Raw genomic sequence first — 20,613 nt, 5'->3', positions numbered from 1 at the left:
GAGCTCAAACCTGCAACCCAGGTACATGCCCTTGACCAGGAATAGAACCCTGAACCCTCCACCCTCTGGTCCGTGAGCCAATGCTCCACCACTGAACCAAACCAGCCAGGGGTGAAGATGTTAATTTTGATCACAGTTCAGGTGCTGCTTGATTTCTCCACTATACAACCATTGGTTTTTATCCTTTCCTCTCTCAGAACTGGAGAAGACAATGTAAATATCCTGTTCTTCATAAACAAATTCCACCTAGACTTATCTATTAGTGATTCCTGTCTAATCTTTATTTACCATAAAGGGTATACATGATCAGGTAGGGGCAGGGATTGAGTAAGAAGGGGCAGCATAAGAAAACAATAAAATAAAATTAAAAAAGAAACTTGCTGGAATGATATAGTCTGTATCTTTATAAGATTGAATTATATAGGTCTATGAATTTCTCAAAACTAAAAGAATGTTTTATTAAATAAAAAATTATTAATTTCTCAAATATAAATATTACCTAAAATATTCATACACAAAAATTGAACCTAGTTAATGAATAAAATGCATGCTAAAGTATTTAGAGAGGTCTGCAACTTATTTTGAAATGCATCAAAAATTAAGATGGATTAAATGGGGAACTTATATGCATACATGCATAACCCACAGACACAGATAATAGTGTGGTGAAGGCCTGGGAGGGGTGGGTGCAGGGTGAAGGGGGTCAAAGGGGAAAAAAGGGGGAGAGCATCTATAATACTTTCAACAATAAAGATAAATTAAGAAATAAAAAATAAATAAGATAGATTGAAGGGTAGAGAGAGATATATGTAATAATGTAGTAAAGGAACTATAGCAAAAAGTTAACTGTAAAATGTAGTTGGTGGGTACATGGTGTTCACTGTACAATTCTTTGAACTTTGCAGTATTTTTGACCATTTTCATAATAAAACATTGGGATTTTAACTTCTGCATAACAAAGGACATCATCAATAGCATGAAAAGCAATGTACTGAATGGAACAAAATATTTGCAAATCATATATATGATAAGGGGTTAATATCTAAAATATATAAAGAATTCATTCAACTCAACAGCAAACAAACAATTCAACTGAAAAATGGAGAGAGGATTTCAATGACTGAGAAACTGGCAGAGGATCGCAATAGACGTTTTTCCAAAGAAGACATACAGATGGCCAATGGGTACATAAAAGATGCTCTACATCATTAAGCACCAGGGAAATGCAAATCAAAACTACAATCAGATATCATCTCATACCTGTTTGAGTGAAAATTATAAAAAAGACAAAAAATAACAAGTTGTGGTAAGAATGTGAAATAAAAGAAAACTTGTGCACTACTGATCAAAATTTAAACTGGTATAGCCATAGAAAACAGCAATTTCGGTTATTTATCCGAAGAATCCAAAAACTAATTTAAAAAGATATATGCACCCACATATTCGGAACAGCATTATTTACAATAGCCAAGATATGGTAAACAACCTAAGTATCCATAGATGAATGAATAGATAAGGTGTAGTATACAGTATATACACAATGGAATATATTCAGCCATGAAAGTTTGCCATTTGCAACAGCATGAATGAACCTAGAGGGTATTATTCTAAGTGAAATAAATCAGCCAGAGAAGACAAATACTGTACATTCTAACTTATATGTGAAACCTAAAAACAAAAATAAGCTCACAGTTACAGAGAACAGATTGGTGGTTGCTCGAGTTGAGGATGGTGGGAGTGAGCAAAACAGATGAAGAGCGTCAAAGGTATAAACTTAAATATAAAATAATTTATGGGGCAGTAATCTACAGCATAGTGACTACCATTAATACTGTATTGCATATTTGAAGGTTGCTAAGAGAATAGATCTTAAAAGTCCCTCATCTCAAGGAAAAAGAAAATAATTTTAACTATGTATAATGATGGATGTTAACTAAACTTATTGTGGTGATCATTTCACAATATATGCAAATACAAAATCATTATGTTGTATACTTGAAACTAATATAATGTTCACTTCTACCTCAATTAAGGAAAAAAAAGTACAGATGTTTATATCATAGACCTTTTTTGCCTCAAAACTATAGATGTCATTCTATTGCCTTTGGGCAGTGACTGAGATTAAATGAGTGTGGTTTGATTTTTATTCCCTTACATATAACAATATAATAGCAATATGACTTAACTGTTCCTAGGAATTCTTTAGATATTTTGGACATATGGTCAGTTATGAAACTTACTACATTCTTTTTAATGGATTTTTACCTGAAACATGGTGAACGTTTCTAGTCTGTACACAAAAGATTTTCTTCAATACAAGGAAGTTTTTTCTGTTATATTTTAAACTGTTTATGCTTTTTAAAAAAATTCTGAGTACACCAAAATTTTTCTGAAATATTATTTTGGCTCTTCCTTTTAAAAATTGTGTTTGTGAAACTGTGCCCCTACCTTCAAACAATGACCAGAGTTCAACCACCTAAATGACAAAAGTTAAAAATGTAAAGACAATTCATTAATGCCAGGAAAAGACAGAAAGGGTTTGGTTAGTCTATCTCTAATTTATGAAAGAATGTAAAGAAACCAGAAGAGCAGTGGTGGTAGCTATTAATGGGGAAAGGTTCTACAATGGGCTTGAACGTAGTATCAGCAATTTATGGGAGGAAAATCATGAAAATAGGGCAATGGCATCATGACTCCATTTACACAGAGGACATGTAGCAAATAACTAGGTTACTAAATTCACCAGTCTTACTAGCTAGCTAGCATTATTCTAAGGTATTCAAACATTTTATGTACTATAAAGTAGAAGTAAAATGTCCTACTAAACACCATGTCAAACAAACAGTTGAATACAGATTATCTGAAACAAACCTGTGTAACTTTCATCATCATCAGATAAAGGCACCTCTCTTTTTAGTAGCAATTCCAACTCCTCTGTTTCTGCAACATCCACTGGACGCTCTCCGTGTTTATTAGCTTGAAATGGATTTCCACCATGACGAAGTAACAGTTTCACTATCTGAATTAAATAGTAGGAAGATTTAGTCACTTCATATTTTGTATCATTTCAACCAATCTCTTGATAACATTCATAACATCATTCTGCCTCATTTATTCTGCCTCCATTCCTTACAGTGTGTCTCTTCTAAATCATGATTACTCTCTTCAAGTTTCATTTTCATTGCCTTCCCCCATCTGATGATTATACCTGCTACAAAGAAATTTCCTCCTTAAAATTTAAACTGGGCAATTTTAGCAGTGAATCTCATCAGTTTCTTCCCTTTTCATCATACGTTCAATAAATTATTTATTGAGAACCTACTAACAAGTACTGCTCCAAGTTCTGAAGATACATCAATAAACAAGAATAACAAGTCCCTTGGCTTCATGGAACATATACAGTTGACCCTTGAACAATGCAGGGATTAGGGATGCCAACCCTGCACTGCTGACAATCCACATATAACTTTTGACCCCCCAAATCCTGACTATTAATAGTGTACTGTTGATCAGAAGCCTTACCAATAATGATCAATTAACACATATTTTGTATATTACATACTGTATTCTTATCATAGAGTAAGCCAGAAAAAATAAAATTTTATTAAAGAAAATCATAAGGATTGGTCAAGATTGGCAGCGAAAGAAAATGTGGTACTCATATCCTCCCACAACCTTATCAAAATTACTACTAAACTACTCAATAAGCAAGAACTACAAGTGCTCCCCTTTCAACCGGGAATAAGACAGGGATGGGTGTCTGCTTTCATCACTCTTAACATAGCACTGGAAGTCCTAATCACAGTAAACAGATAAGAAGGAGAAACAAAGACATCCAAACTGGAAAGGAAGAAGTAAAACTGTCATTATTTGCAGATGACATGATACTATTAATAGAGCACTATAAAGATTCCATCAAAAAAGTACTAGAACTGACATACAGATCAAGAGAACAGAACAGGGAGCCCAGATATAAACCAACACCTTTATAGTCAATTATTATTTCACAAAGGAGGCAAAAAGATACAATGGGCTAAAGATTTCAATAAATGGTGCTGGGAAAATGGGACAGATATGTACAAAAAATAAAACTAGATCACCTTCTTACACCACACACAAGAATAAACTCAAAATGGTTTAAAACTTAAATGTTTGACTTGAAACCATTAGTATCCGACAAAACATAGGCAGGCAGTAAAATCTTCGACATTTCTCAGACAATATTTTTTTTCTGATATATCTCCTCTGGCAAGGGAAACAAAAGAAAAAATAAATGGAACTACATCAAACTAAAAAGTTTTCGCACAAAAAAGAAAGCCATCAACAAAATGAAAATACAGCCCACTAAATGGGAGAACATTATTTGCTGATACATCTGATAAGGGCTTAATATCCAAAATATAAAGAACTTATACAACTCAACACCAAAGAAAAGAAAACACCCCAAAAATAACCCAATTAAAAAATGGGCAGAGGACCTCAATAGACACTTCTTCAAAGAGGAGATATGGATGACCAATAAACATACGAAAAGATACTCAATGTTACGAAATGCAAAATAAAACCACAATGAGATAACACTTCACACCTGTCAGAATGGCTATCATCAATAAATCAACAAACAACAAGTGTTGCCTAGAATGTGCAGAAAAGGGAACTCTTATGCACTATTGGTGGGAATGTAGACTGATGCAGCCACTGTAGAAAGCAGTACGAAGTTATGGCAAAAAATTAAAAAAGGAACTGCTTTATGACCCAGCAATTCCACTTCTGAGAATTCATCTAAAGAAACCCGAATCAAACTCACACTAATTAGAAAGAATATATGCACCCCCATGTTCACTGCAGTTATTTACAATAGGCAAGATTTAGAACCAGTCCAAGTGTCCATCAGTAGATGTTGGGATAAAACAGCTATGGTACATTTACACAATGGAATATTACTTGGCCATAAAAAAGAAGAAAAATTTATCCTTTACTATATGATTTCGCTCATATATAGAATCTAATGAACAAACTGAACTGACAAGCAAAACAGAGACACTCATAAATAGAGAAGAGTTAACAGCTCTGGGGTGAGGAGGCTTGGGGGGTAAAGGGACTGAGCAAAAAAGAAAAAAAAAAAAGAGAAAGAACTGCCCTGCTGGCGTGGCTAGGTGATTGAGTGTCAACCCATGAACCAGGAGGTCAGGGTTCGATTCATGGTCAGGCCACATGCCTAGGCTCAATTCCCAGTGTGAGCGTGCAGGAGGCAGACGATCAATGACTCTCTTTTATCTCTGATGTTTCTATCTCTCCCTCATCTTTCTTCTCTAAAGTCAATAAAAATATATTTAAAAAAAAGAAAACCTATTTGAAAAAATAGTGATGGAAAACTTCCCTAACCTGGTGAGAGTAATAAACACACAAGTCCAAGAAGCACAAGAAGTCCAAAACAAAATGAATCCAAAGAGGCCCACACCAAGAATGGTTTAGCTTTGATATCAACATGCCAAAGGTTGAAAATTCAAATGAAACTTAAAACCCAGTATGGTTCATAATATTACAGCAAAACTACTAAACATGATGTTTAGAGATACCATTAATTTGTGAGCATTTATAATCATGTTTGATTATAATATGTTATTATTATTATACAAATAAACCATCTGAAAAATGTCAGCTAAAATGCAGGCATAAATGTTATGTACACAGGAATCATTAAATATTAACAAGTCTAAAAAAAGATAGGCAGTATGACACTGTACAATTTTTATTGTAAGAAAAATCCACTTTAACCACTATATCTAGTTGTACGGTGAATGGCCTGGAAATAAAATTTTGCCAACCTATATAATTAATTATCAAATTAAATAAATTTTATGTAAGTATAATACTAAACCTGACTATGATAGGAATTAACAGTTCAAAGGCAGATAAAAGGAAAAATAAAATACAGATAAGCTGATTAAAGCAATGAGTGAAATATGACAGGAGATCGCATGACTAAGAAGCAAACGAAATTACTCTGGGTTGAATTTATATTTTGAAAATGAGTTTTATTGATTTTTCTATCATACTTACATCTCTATGCCCACTACTAGCAGAATCATGGAGTGGAGTGTCATCATCTAATCCTTGTGTGTTAACATCTGCTCCAGCTGCTATAAGTATCTTAGCAACATCGTAATATCCAACATTGCAGGCTTCATGCAGTGGTGTCCAACCTAAGGTTAGAATACTAACTTAAGCATATAGTTCACTAAAATGCAGGAATAAATGTTATATATAGAGGGATCATTAAATATTAACAAGTCTAAAAAAAGATAGGGAGCATGACACTGTACAATTTTTATTGTAAATAACATCCACTTTAACCACTACATCTAGCTATTTGACAGATTGGCCTTGTAATAAAAATAATTATATATATATTTCCATATACATAAGCATGTGTGACATACTGATTTTAAATGCACATACTACAGAAAGAAAAAGGAGTGACGGACAAGAAATAAATACCTGGGAACACCACTAATCTTACAGAAGGTTCATTCATGATAATATTATTTCCATTAAAGCTAAATTATTTGGCAAAATATTAAACATTTAAGCTTATCCAATAAATATAAACTTGCTAAAATTTATAATCAACTGACTATAGAAAAAAATAGAAAAAGAGACAAAATATTAATAACCTTGTAAGGGTCTTTCATTCAGCAAACAAAAACCCCTTTGTTTTAAGAGCTTTCATCTGTTAAGTCAATACAATCTTTTCTGAATTTAATATTTATTTAAACTGGAATAAATTTATCATTTTAATTACTTTTATATTAAAATAAAGTTATATGTTCATGAAAGAAAAATTCGAAAACATAAGAACGACAAAGCACAACCCTAGCTGGTTTGGTTCAGTGGATAGAGCGTCAGCCTACAGACTAAAGGGTCTCGGGTTTGATTCCTGGTCAAGGTCACATGCCTCCGTTGCAGGCTCCTTCCTGGCCCAGGCCTGGTTGGGGCTCATGCAGGAGGCAACCAATCGATGTGTTTCTCTCACATCGATGTTTCTGTCTTTCCCTCTCTCTTCACTCTCTCTAAAAATCAATGGAAAAATATCCTAGGGTGAGGATTTAAAAGAAACAAAAATCTACAAAGCACAAAATAAGCATTACCCATAATTCCAACACCTAGATACAATAATTTAAATAATTTAAAATAAATCCTACTAGATTCTCTCCCTCTCATATCTATAATTTTAAAACAAAACTTGGAAGATTGTTTAACCTGCTTCTTTTACTTACTACAATGAAAATAATCCCCCATGTCACTTTTCTACAATATAGTATCACATTGATTGAACATGCCATAATTTGTTTAAACAAGTACCTATTGCTGGACATTTAAATTATTTCTAATTTTTAAAAATTTGAAACAATGCTGCAATAAACAACCATACATCTGAATCTTTATGCACATTCATAATTGTACATTTAAGATAAATGCTAGGAAGTGAATTGTTAGGCCAAAAAAAAGTACAAATTTTTGGTTTCCGATAGATAATATCAAGTTTAAGTTCATTCTTTAAAGTTGATATTGTATATCACCCTTTCCCTAATTCACACCCAATAGAGAAATAAATTCCAGATGTATTTTAGTAGGGCTATGTGTAAAAACAAAACAAAAATAAAATTTGGAAAAAAAGAAAATATAAGGGTATGGTTTTATGATTTAGGGGCAGAAAAGGCCGCCTTAAATAAAATACCAAAGAACCCAAAAATGAAAACAATAACATATAATTACATTAAAAACTTTAATACAATAACACTGTAATGAAAATTCAAACATGGCTACAGAAAGTAAAAACCTTTACATATTCAATAATTAAAATCTACACTAAAATGAAGGGCTCTTACATATTAATACTACCAAACATAAGAAAAATGGGCAAAGAACTGAATCTCACAATCACAGAATATAAGAAATATTCACTGTCATTACTGATTAAGAAAGTCCAAATTAAAGATATATTTTTCAATTGCCAGAGTGCTAATAATTAAATCTATAATATCCACTTTTAGTGAAGATGTGAAGAAAAGAGCTCTTTCTATAGTACTCTTGATGGTAGGGTAAACTGATAAAAGATTTTTCTGGAGGGTCATGTGCCTGTATTTCAAATATTTTAAAATATGCATTCCCTTTGATTCAGCAGTTTTCCTTCTAACTGTAATACTGACAATCCTTCCACCATAACTATACACAAAGATTTCTACAAGTGTTCACTAAAGTATTGTCCATAGAATCTATACTATACAATACCATACAGTTATTGAAATTAATGAAGTAGAACTATCTGTATGTACTGACAGAAATATCTGTAACGCATTAAGCAAAAAAAGGCAGGTTGTAGAACTGAAGGCTGATAGATATATTTGAGTAACTAAAATAAAACACCACTGCCCTGATCAGTGTGGCTCAGTTGGTTGGAGCATCAACCCAAACAACGAAAGGTCTTGGGTTTGATTCCCAGTCAAGGCACAAACCCAGGTTGCAAGTTTGATCCCTGGTCAGGTTTCTTTCTCTCTCTTTCTCTCTCTCTCTCTCTCTCTAATCAAGAAAAACCTAACCTTTAAGGATTAAAAAATAAAAAATAAAACACCACCACACCTCTTTATAGTCCTTTATGTTCAAGTTAATATCTTGAAAGACTTATAAATTAACTACTATGAAAACTTTATATAACTCTAATTCACCTAGAATAAAACCTAAATAAGATTTTAAAATGTTATAATCTGTCAACTAAAAAAAATTTAACATTTAAAAATCTGAGTAATTATTGACATGGAATTGTAGTAAAGATCAGGGTTTTATGTACACAATCCAAAACAGTTCTGTAATAAAGTAAGGTTTTAGAATTCTTTTTTTTTTAACAAGAATAAAAAAATGTAGATTAAATTGTATTCAAAACCTGTTTAGATAAATTTTAAATTTTAGTTCCTGATAATTAGTATTTAATTATAAGTATTACCTGCAAAATCTTTCACATTCACATTTGCTCCTAAACTTATTAATTCTTTGACTTGTTTCACATCTCCTCGAATAGCTGCCATGTGTAAAGGCGTTTCACCACGTTCATTTCGTTTATTAACTTTATCTTTTTGTCGAGATGAGGAACTGGGAGTTTTCTTTTGGGCTGGTGTTGTTTGTGATGGATGATTTGGTGTGGAATCTATAAGAAAGGAGAAAGTTAAAAGTTCTAGGCTAAATATTTTGTATATTCATTTAAAGGCTTTTATAGATAATGTGCTAATTTCTGGAACAGGAAGAATATCTTCTCACCTTCACAATTCAAAACTTGACTTGGATTTTACCCAAATACTTGGAGTAGATTTTCCTTTAGGGTTATCAAATATTGCATGAACCAATTTAGAAAAAATATTTTATTCAATCTATTCATAAAATTGGTCTAAAATGAATAATAAAGTATCAGGTATGCATGCTAAAAGTGTTTGTTCAATGAATAATTTGATAAAACTGCTATTATTCTAAGACCTAGATGAAATGACATTAAGACTAGAGACACACCTCTGACTCAGACAAAGCATTGGAGTTGTACTTGGATATTAAGTGCAAACTAAGGTTGTGATGATTTTAGTATGAAAATGAAATTTAACAACTATAAGAAATAAGGAGAGGCTGGGGAAAGGCCTTTAAAGAGAAAAAAAAGTGCTTTGCTATGATTCCCATCTTTTGATTTGTTTTGGTTTCTCTATCACTAGATGATGTCCAATGTCCTCTCCTCCACATTTCATAACTATTGGGGAAAAAACAAAAACCAGTTTCTTAATCAGTTAAGGATTCAAGACGTATGTATAACATTACTAATTAATTCTAAAATTTACAACTATTTAAAAGAAACAACTGCTCTAAGAGAAAAGTCCATGGAAAATAATTTTCTAGTGTAGTTAGAGCACTAACGTAACATCATCCTTTCCTCAATAAGAAAAAAGGTTAAAGTTTACCTTTTGACTTTTAAAGTATATTTTGTCATTATAAGCTTCCTATCTGTATCTATAACATACTCTCCATAAGAGCAAGGACTTTGTATATCTTATTTATCACTACATCTTGACGTCTTAGACTCCTTGGTACATGGTACTCATGCAATATTTGTTGAATGAATAAATGTATTTTATAATTTTTATAGTCACGTTATTTATTAAGAAAACTAATTGTTGAACTTCTTAGAAACAAAAGAACATACTTTTTAATTCATACAACTTGCAAGGAATTTATAAAATATTGTTAGCCATACCAAAACAGTAATCACACAGACAAGTAGTACTATCCATAATGGCAAGCGGGTTAAACATAACAAAAACATGAAAAATTAATTATGAAACAGATAAAACAATGAATAATATATCAATATGCTGTTGGCAAACAGTTTGATATTCCTAAAGCTTTGCACTCTAATTCTATATTCTATAAATATAAAAGCCTAAGCAACTGTTATGACCGAACAACCAGTTGACTAGTCACTATGATGCGCACTGACCACCAGGGGGCAGACGCTCGACACAGGAGCTGCCCCCTGGTGGTCAGTGCGCTCCCACAGCCAGCCACCCGTGGCACCTCCCCCCGGCTGGCCAACCTCCCACGGCCCTTTCCCCCACCCCCCCCACCCCCTCTGCTGGCCAACCTCCTACGGCCCCTCCCCCTGGCCGGCTGGCCCCCCCCCCTGCCCCGTTAGGCCTCAATCGGGGGTCTGGCTGGCCAACCTTCCAGGGTCCCTCCCCCTGGCTGGCTGGCCCCCCGATAGGCCTTGATCGCCGGCCAGGCCAAGGGACCCCACCCGTGCACAAATTCATGCACCGGGCCTCTAGTATATTAATAAGTTGACTGAGATATTTCCTTGAATAAAAAGAACCTATTGCAGAACAGTATTAAAAAATGATCTTTTTTATAGTTAAAAACAATCTATAACAAAAGATGTAATATATTTACATGCTTATGGCTAGTACATTTCTAGAAGAAACTGATAATAGTCATTGTCTGTCAAGATAGGAGGCTATTAAGATAAGGAAGGGCTTTAACTTAATGCCTTATTGTATTAACTCTTTAATTTATTCTAAGGATAGAAGTTCATGCTATAAAAAATCAGTTTTAAAAATTAAAAGTCTTTCCATCTAACTATTATATCTGATTCAAAGTCAGTATTTTACAGAAACATTTCAAGTTTTAACACTGTAAAAAATCCTTAACTTGGCTACATTCTTTACCAAGGTAGGGGTGGAAAGGTGGGGCAATAACCAAAACCTATTCTACTTAAAATGGCAGAAAGCCCTAACATTTTTATTAGTGAAAGATATTAGGTACACACATGCTTTGATACACAAACTCTAGAAATTTTAGCATGCTGTCTCAGTTTTTAAAAAAAGAGCCAACACAGGAAAAGTTCACTGGAAAAATTGTGCCTTTTTCAATGCACTTCAACAGGGTCTGTTATGTTACCCAAAGTCTTATGCAAAGATGCCTTGAATTTAGAGCTAAAATAACTTTTTTTCTATAGACAAAAGAGATTTACTTTCTTGTATCACTCAATGAGAATTATACAACTCAAAACTTTTCTTTTGTGTTGTTAGCTGCCAGAATGCACAGCAAAATTCAATGCTCAAAGTAATAACTATATCAGTCCAGCTATCTGAGTTCCTTTTAATAAATCAACAGGTTGATTTGTTTGTTCTGTTTTGTTTTGGTCCTGCTGGTAAGCCATTTTCAATTATTTCTGGGGGACACAGTACATGAAAACACACACACACACACTTCCTTAACTGGAAGTGTGAAATGAAATATGAGATAAATTTATACAACATACTGCAGACATTTTTTCTTTTATAATTACCTAGATCTTAAACAATAAAATAACAGTAAAACATGAATTAAACTCTTACTTCTAAAAGTAATAATATGATAAGATCATCAGTTTATCACCAGGATGCTAGTGAACTGAAAAGTAAACTATAAACCTAGAAGCAGCTTTATAGAAACAGGAGTAAAGAAATTCTTCAGTGAGATAAAAGCACCCAGTTCAGCAACAGATTTCTCAAGCTGACTGACCAATTTCTAAATTGCTCATTTTAATTGACAAGTATTTACTGAATGTCCACTAATGCAATGATCCCTGCTCTTGCATAGTTTCTCATCTAGTGGAGGATACAGACAATAAACAATTGTCACACAAATAAATGTAGTTACAAACTTATGTTACAAGAAATTCTGACTAAATCTAGGAATAAAAATTTAAAGTAGTTAAAAATAACTGTTAAGACAAGGCTGGATTTGGAGGAATACTAAGAGTAAACATGAACTCAGTGATGGTAAATTTCACCTGGACTGTTGTCTCTTGCTGTCATCTGCATAAGAAGTGCCATCTGCTTTCGCTCTGAGAGTGGATAACCAAAAAGAATGCTAACTGGTGTGGACTTCTTATTTCCAGCTTCCTTTTTTGTTTTCTTCTTTTCTGGACCTTCTTTCTCTGGAATTATTAATAAGTATATAAGAATTTGAAACAAATGTAAGCACTCAAAAGCAAAACTCGGGGGGACGGGACGGGGGACATCTGTAATACTTTCAACAATAAAGATTAAAAAAGCAAAACATAAAATGACTTTTTAAAAATAGATGTTATACATGTATATGGGAACGTGTGTATGAACCAACAATAGGCAGACGAAAGAGTACCATACTTTTATTATATTATACAATCAATTTTATTACTGAATGTTTTTAAAAATGTTATTAATTCTATTGTTTTCAGAGAACTAAAAACATTTGGAAATTTACTCCAAGTAAAATTTGTATTTAATGATTTGTTCTATTAAAATTTAACTTCAATAACATTTCAAACATTCCTTAGTGTTACATCTTTGAAACTTCTCTTTCACTCACTATAATTTTACACTTTTTAATTATTGGGAAGTCTACATAGCAATGCTCCTTCAAATTACTTCCTGAATTTCACTAATGATTTATACAATCTTCTAAAAAGATAAGTATATGAGACAAGTCTCATCACACAGACCTATTATTGATTTAAAAAACAATGAATCACTTTATTCCAGTCATAGGAAAGTTGAACAAGAAATATTAAAGTTAAAAATGAACAAATTAAAGATTCTGTGTGTATGTGTGTGTGTGGCGGGGGGGGGGGGGTAAGAGAGATCCGGCAAAAATTCAAAAATGTCTAAAGATTTTTCAAAGCGATTTGATCTGTCTTAAGTTAGCGCTAAACTTAGCTATTTGGGAAATTCTTTGGCAATACAGACAGTATTCCCCAATAATTAAGATGCGAGAAAAATAAGATGGAACTGGATTCTACAGGTCAAAGAGATACAGATGTCTGTTCTTTTTCTTTTTTTTTTTTGGATTTCTCTGGGAGTTAATTCAGGAGGTCCTAAAAGAGCTAATGCAGCCCAGCCAGTGTGGCTCAGTGGTTGAGCATCGACCTATGAACCAGGAGGTCACAGTTTGATTCCAGGTCAAGGCACATGCCTGGATTGTGGGCTCAATCCCCAGTGTGGGGCATATAAAAAAGGCACCCAATCAATCATCCTCTCTTATCATTTATGTTTCTGTCTCTCTCTCCCTCTCCCTTCCTCTCTGAAATCAATAAAAATATTTTTTTAAAAATATAAAGATTGAAAAACAAATGACAAATTATAATGGGCTGATGGCTGCCAGCACAGCGGTGGTGGTGGGAGCCTCTCCTGCCTCCTCAGCAGCGCTAAGGATGTCCGACTGCAGCTTAGGTCTGCTCCCCGCTGGCAAGTGGTCATCCCCCGAGGGCTGCCGGGCTGCCAGAGGGATGTCTGATTGCCATCTTAGGGCAATCCCCTGGGGAGTGGGCCTAAGCCAGCAGGTGGTCATCCCCTGAGGGGTCCCAGATTGCGAGAGGGCACAGGCTGGGCTGAGGGACCCCCCCGCAGTGCACAAATCTTTGTGCACCGGGCCTCTAGTGTGTGTGTGTGTGTGTGTGTGTATGTATTTTAAAAAGAATTAATGCTGATGGTCAGCCTATTAACTATTGAGGCATCTACTAGTATTTCTTGGGAAACCCTAAACAAATATCTGGGATTTACTGATCCAGATTTGAGGGTCTTGCAGAGGGGCTACAAAAATAAATTAATAAGTAAAATTTAAAAACAAACTTAAAAGCAGCAAAAATGAGTGGAAGAAAAGGCTTATTCATAAGTATTGTGGCCAGCAGCTAAACTACTCTAGGAGATAGCATTTATTAATCTGGCAAGTTTCAAGAAACCAATAAAAGCTTGATATTAAACATTAAATATTATTAATAGCATAGAACTTAAAGTAATACTTCTTGCAGTGTACCAGTTAATTAAAATATATTGGCATTGTAATGATCTAGAACAATTCGAGTTCCTAATATTTAAACTCCTCTGCCCACAAATCACTCAAAATTCAATAGTTCCTAAGTTGGCCCTTTTGTTGACATTTGATTTTCTATAATAAAACATTTCAAGCCCGGCTGGTGTGGTTCAGTGGGTAAGCATCATCTTATGAACCAGTAGGTCATGGTTTGATTCCTGGTCAGGGCACAGGCCCAGGTTGCGGGCTTAAGCCCTGCTGGTGTGGGAGGCAACTGATCGATGACTGTCTCTCATCACTGATGTTTCTATCTCTCTCTCCCTCTCACTTCCTCTAAAATCAATAAAAAACACACACATATATTTAAATTTTTTTAAAGATTTAAGTCAGTCTTTATTGAGTTCTTAATATATTATCTTAATTTTCCTCATTTCATTATCATTAATGATCCAATTTAGTATAAATCCAGTTTCAGCAAGGTTTCATCTAACTTACTAAATATCTTATAAGGTACTAAACAGGTCTTTTAGAGAAGCCTATATTTTTCCGAAAGATATACTTTATCCTATTAATGTTCTGTTCATTTTGGTTCTCTTGTATTATTTCCCTTAATATATCTTTTCTACTTTCTATAAAATTTTCACACTGTAAAGTATTTTATTCTTAAAATATTTTGTTTCCGCCTAAAAATATTTCACAATGTGAAAATTTTATAGAAAGTAGAAAAGATATATTAAGGGAATTAAGTTAAAGCTAGTAATTGGAGGAAACAAAATAAAGAATACATAATATCTGGCCTTAAAAATAATTTCTAAAATTTTGGGGGAAACTTTTATTTTCTCATTTGCAAAACAATTATTTTTGTTTTTTTATTGCATTTTAATACAGTGTTTTAAAAAGAAAATGCTCTTAAAAATAAATGAATAAAATGCTCTTAAGTGATATGCACTCCGTTTAGAGAAAACGTGAGACATTTACAAATTCATTATTAGAATTCCATGCTACCAAATGATCAAAAATACAATCATTACATTTTGAAAAAGAATACACAAACTGGATATACTCCAAATATTCAAGCAAATATTCAAATTAGATACTAGCATCCGATCTGAATTCTGTTTTTTCCTTTGAGAGTCTCTAGTCATTTGTCTGAGTTCATGTTTAAATGAGCTAGAAGAAGAAGGTAAGTAAACAGTAGCAGGTGTAAACAGTTAGGTTAAAGATAACTATATATCATTCTTCAAAATTATAAAAGTGTTACATTAACATGTCTCTAAGTATGCTTTTTCAAGTTTAAAGCATTGAACAAAACTTTGGCTATTTTGGATCTATCTTGTGAAGAACCTGTTTCCTTTGACCTGTCTTCTCAAGTTTCAGTAACTGAAGTATGTGTTTATATGTCTGAACAGCCAGTCAGCATTTAAAAAATTTAAACACAGGAATACTGACACATGTACTTATTTAAGGTACAGTCTACTATAGACTTGAAATTGCAGTCAGCCACCTTATATTTATATATTTTAATTCAAGCGATTCACTTATGACTAAAGAAAAACAGAAAAATGGACTTTTCAGCAATCTAACACTATTTCAATGTTCAGAGAGGATCTTTAGAAATATGGAGATGTTTCAGTCTTATAATCTCAAAAATGCTTTTTTTCCCCATGTCTTGTCAGAATAAATAGAAAGCTCAACACTGTCACATCCAAATTAAGTAGAGTATATTAAGGAAAAGAGACAAAATTGTTTTCCTTGGGCCCTGGCTGGGTGGCTTAGTTAGGTGAAGTGTCATCCATACACCAAAAAGGTTGCAGGTTTGATTCTTGGTGGGGGTGCATACAGGAGGCAACTGATTGATGTTTTTCTCTCACATCAATGTTTCTCTTTCTTTCTCCTCCTCCTTCCTCACTCTCTTAGCACATATCCTCTGGTGAGGATATGTAAAAAAATGTGTCTTTCTTTGGAAATTGGTTGATAAATTTACCAGTGTCTCAAAACCTAGAGAATATGGCATTTTTCCACTAAGCAACCCCTGTGTAAGACAACAATTCAAATACAGATAAATATAACTACATGAATCATGTCTGGAATGTGTATATTTAAAGGCTGAGGAAAAAAATGTTGCCATTACTCTTTGGTTCTAACCTATCTATCCAAATCTCTAACAGCTGGGTGCCTATATATTTGGATTTCCATAAAATCATGGATGGCTTCATCACATACAGCTCTTTCAGATGCACCCTGGCACTTAGGAGTCTCATTTTAGAAAAGTACACCTAACTCCACAATAAGTGTAGGTCTTTTAAATTTAATGCCGATTATAAACATGACCTCACCCCCAAATTTGGATAATCAAATAAAACTGACTTATCAGCTCAATTAACAGTTTTCAGAATAATTTAAAAAATAATTAGTTGGTTCTATACCACCCCTACAAATTTATTAAATACAGTATATCAGAAACATAAGGTTTATTTCATATTTTATAGCTAAATGTCATATGTTGAAAAGTAGACACTTAGAGACCTAGCAACTAAGTAACATTTTATATTAAAAAACATTCAAACATAAGAATGCAAGCCCATTAAAAAAAGACTAAGTGTGTTGTCACATTCTAAAATATACATTTATTTTTTATTTTAAAATAATATATTTATATGTTCTCTTGTATACTTCTATCTGGAGCAATTATGAAGCATAATACCTGGTGTCATAACCAAATAGAGAGGTTCCAACACAGCTAATAGTAATGACATTTTTCCAGGAAATCTGGTGTTTTAACTCATTTTTAATTTCAACATAGGCAGCAAAGTCTATAGATTCAAGAGTTCAACTTGAAAATTTTCTAAAACATGTTTTTTAAAAAATGCTGCATAACTGAAGGGTCACATGACATTGTCTATAAAAAAAAACAAAACTTGGTATACCTTATGAAGGGTATACAACAAAAGAGACTAAGCACCTTGGGTATCTTTCCATAGGGGGGCTGTTACAAGGGGTTGACTTTCACATTATTTTCTACGTGAATGATGCCCCATGCTGTACTGCACAACACCTGAGTGGCAGTTAAACAGTAATCCTGCTTATAATGTTCATACATAGCATTTGTTGGATGTGATGTACTGATATCTCAAACAAAAGCTGGGAAATCTGGTGTCATGATGTAGTTCACTTATTCAACCAAAGATATCTATATACTGGTTTGAAAAGAAATTATTTATAGTATAATACTTAATTTTAAATGTGACAGAAACCACTGGCTAAACAGGAGCCCCTGATAATCTAATTACCTGAATATGTCCTGTAAGAAGATATAAGTCTCTCCCCCCAATTTTCACTTGTATGTCCTGGATCTGAATCTACAGAATGAGAAGAGACAGGAGAAAAGAAAAAAGCACACGAAGGGAAATGCAGAATTCAACAAGCCAACATTTTTCAAAAGACCACTAGTTAGTCAATGATAATGCATTGTTTTTCCAAAAGTTTATTTTTAGGTAAAGCCAAAAGTACACATAAGTAAAACACAGGTTTGGCCCATACCTAAGATTTCAGTTTCTTCAATTAGAATATTAAAGTTAGGAAAATCAACCATGCAGTTTTCAGTAGATATTACTGATGCTGTTTATTAAAACATATCATGGCCTTTAAAGTTATATACATTTTTAAATTTGTGAATAATGATAAAAGATGCAGTACTCTATCACTGTTTTTCTGTTTAGAATTTGTCTTTAGAAAACTTGAATAACGGACTTTAATCAGCATTTTTGTTTTAAAAGGGCAAACATATTCAGAAAACAATGGAATACTTTGGAGTACAGTATCATTCTAGACCACAGAACTTTCTATAAATTATACACATTTCTAATGGTTTGCAATACTACACTAACCACTACTAAAGACCTCTTGGAAAGAGTAGCTCAATCAAAATATGTTTATCAGCTAAGAATATGGAATTCTGCCTAACAATTCAAGACATATACAATATGGAGAATTGACTTTTGGTAATATGGCTAGAGCAGATATGCCATTTTAACCTACAATAATATTATTCTGATATTCATATTCTCAACTTATTGAGACATACTTTTCTTTCCAGTATCATTATTATAGACATCATTATGAGCTCAGTCAGGTATAAGAAAACAAAAGTATTTAAAAAGCCATTTAGAGACCAAGCAACCCCAAAATATAGCATTTGAAAAATTTAAAGATAAGTCTAAAAGTTTAGTAATGAGAAGGCTCACTCAACTGAAAGTGAAATCTAATAAAAAAACATTTAGGCCAATTCTAAAGCAAGTGGGTAAATGGATTGAATGACAAGCCTTTTGATGGACACTTACATTTCAAAACAGAACACATTAAATTAACAACTAGAAGAATTCCATGGAGAATATTTAAAATTTCATTTAAGGACAAGCAAAAATTCAAAATGGTCTCCACAGATTACATAGCAAAGAAAAAGTGACAAACAATAAGCTGTGCCAACAAATAGAATTAAAGTGATTATCAAAAGCAGATCATATTATTGTGATAGATGAAAGCATAGTGGATAAACTTAACTTTCAATTACATTCATTAATTTAATGTAGTAGTGTTAACAGTTTATCCAGATCTTCCTTTGGAAGTAATCAACACATCTGAACTCCACACACCCCTTGGATTTTACTCAAAAAAGTATGTTCGTATTTGGGGCATCTGAATGTGTATTCTACGAAGATTTAATTGAGGAATGGAAAACTATATGCTACCATATCCTATTCCTTCAATCAAGCCACTTCTTTCTATGATATACTGCATCTAGACCAGTGGTTCTCAACCTGTGGGTCGCGACCCCTTTGGGGGTCAAACGACCCTTTCACAGGGGTCGCCAAAGACCATCGGAAAACACATATATAATTACATATTGTTTTTGTGATTAATCACTATGCTTTAATTATGTTCAATTTGTAACAATGAAAATACATCCTGCATATCAGATATTTACATTACGATTCATAACAGTAGCAAAATTACAGTTATGAAGTAGCAACGAAAATAATTTTATGGCTGGGGATCACTACAACATGAGGAACTGTATTAAAGGGTCGCAGCATTAGGAAGGTTGAGAACCACTGATCTAGATGGTAATGAGACTATTGCTACTTACTGAGGTTTTTGTAAAACTCTTAAGTGTTAAGCAGAGCTACTATCTCTCCCTGATATGTTATGCATAGCAAGGCAAGACAAGCAATACTTATATTTTAAAAGCTGTCTTTAAAGTTACTATGCTGTTTTGGGTTGTAGGAGAATAAGAAAAAAATACCAAGAATGATTTAAAAGGTTTGCACTGTATGTTTGAAAATTTTATAATAAAGGGATGAGAGTAAGTCTGTAGTAAATAATCTCCATGAAAATCTTCAAAAGGTGATAAGCATTGATTTTATTTGCTATTTTAACAGTTAGCAGAAAAATTGTTTTTTTAAAAACATTTTTATTGTTTTTTGTGGTTGTTGTTTTGTTTTTGTTTTTTTGTTGTTAGAGAGAGAAAGGGGGAAGAGGAAGAGAGGGAGGGAGACAAACTTCAATTTGTTGTTCTACTTATTTATGCATTCAGTGCCCTGACCAGGAACTGAACTAGCAACGTTGGTGTATCAGGACAATGCTCCAACCAACAGCTATCTGGCCAGGGCCTTGCTTTCTTTCTTCCTGCTTCTTCTTCTTTTTTTTTTTTTTTTAAATCCTCACCTGAGGATATTTTGCCATTGATTTTTAGAGAGTGAACATGAATGAGGGAGGGAGAGAGGGAGAAACATCAGTGTGACAGACATCAACTGGCTGCCTCCCACACACACCCAATAAGGCGAGGGATCAAACCTGCAACCCAGGAAGGTGCCTGGACTGAGAATGAACCAGCAACCCTTCGGTGCATGGGCTGACGCTCTAACAACTGAACAACACTGGCCAGGGCAGGCTTTGTTTTCTTATTTTAACCAGTTAACTGCCATGATATTTTGAACTGAATTTAAAAAGGTCCGCTGATTGCATCTATAGACGCTTATGGCGTACAAATGGTTAAAAAACTCCACTTTCCAAATTTGCTTAAGTCATATTAAATAAAGTAAATCCTCTAATGGCATCTAAAGCTTAAGGAAAGTAAAGCTTCTAAGGCTAGCTGGCAGAGAAGATTTAGTGCAAAACATTTGAACATGCTCTACAACTGTCACCATAAGAGGAAACAAATATTTTAAAAGTGAAGAATTTTATAAC

At 33.5% G+C, this 20,613-nt stretch overlaps 1 protein-coding gene across 2 annotated transcripts in view; it reads right to left on the bottom strand.

The window, feature by feature from the left end:
* The window catches only part of ANKRD12 (ankyrin repeat domain 12), a 110,556-nt gene that overhangs the window by 40,822 nt on the left and 49,121 nt on the right, over positions 1-20,613 (bottom strand). Inside the window, exons 4-8 of one of the 2 annotated variants that reach the window (XM_070420653.1) lie at positions 17,658-17,726; positions 12,368-12,514; positions 9,005-9,205; positions 6,064-6,206; positions 2,872-3,019 (exon numbers count right to left, since the gene is read on the bottom strand). In XM_070420653.1, coding sequence (XP_070276754.1) covers positions 2,872-3,019; positions 6,064-6,206; positions 9,005-9,205; positions 12,368-12,514; positions 17,658-17,726 — 708 coding nt within the window. The remainder of the gene's footprint in view (positions 1-2,871; positions 3,020-6,063; positions 6,207-9,004; positions 9,206-12,367; positions 12,515-17,657; positions 17,727-20,613) is intronic. The other variant, XM_070420654.1, reaches the window with a different exon arrangement.

Source organism: Myotis yumanensis, unplaced genomic scaffold, assembly GCF_028538775.1.
Source record: "Myotis yumanensis isolate MYYU_CA2020_CCGP unplaced genomic scaffold, mMyoYum1.0.hap1 SCAF_7, whole genome shotgun sequence".
NCBI lineage: Eukaryota > Metazoa > Chordata > Mammalia > Chiroptera > Vespertilionidae > Myotis > Myotis yumanensis.
Note: the sequence above shows the minus strand (reverse complement) of the source record. Positions and strands in the feature narration are given on the sequence as shown.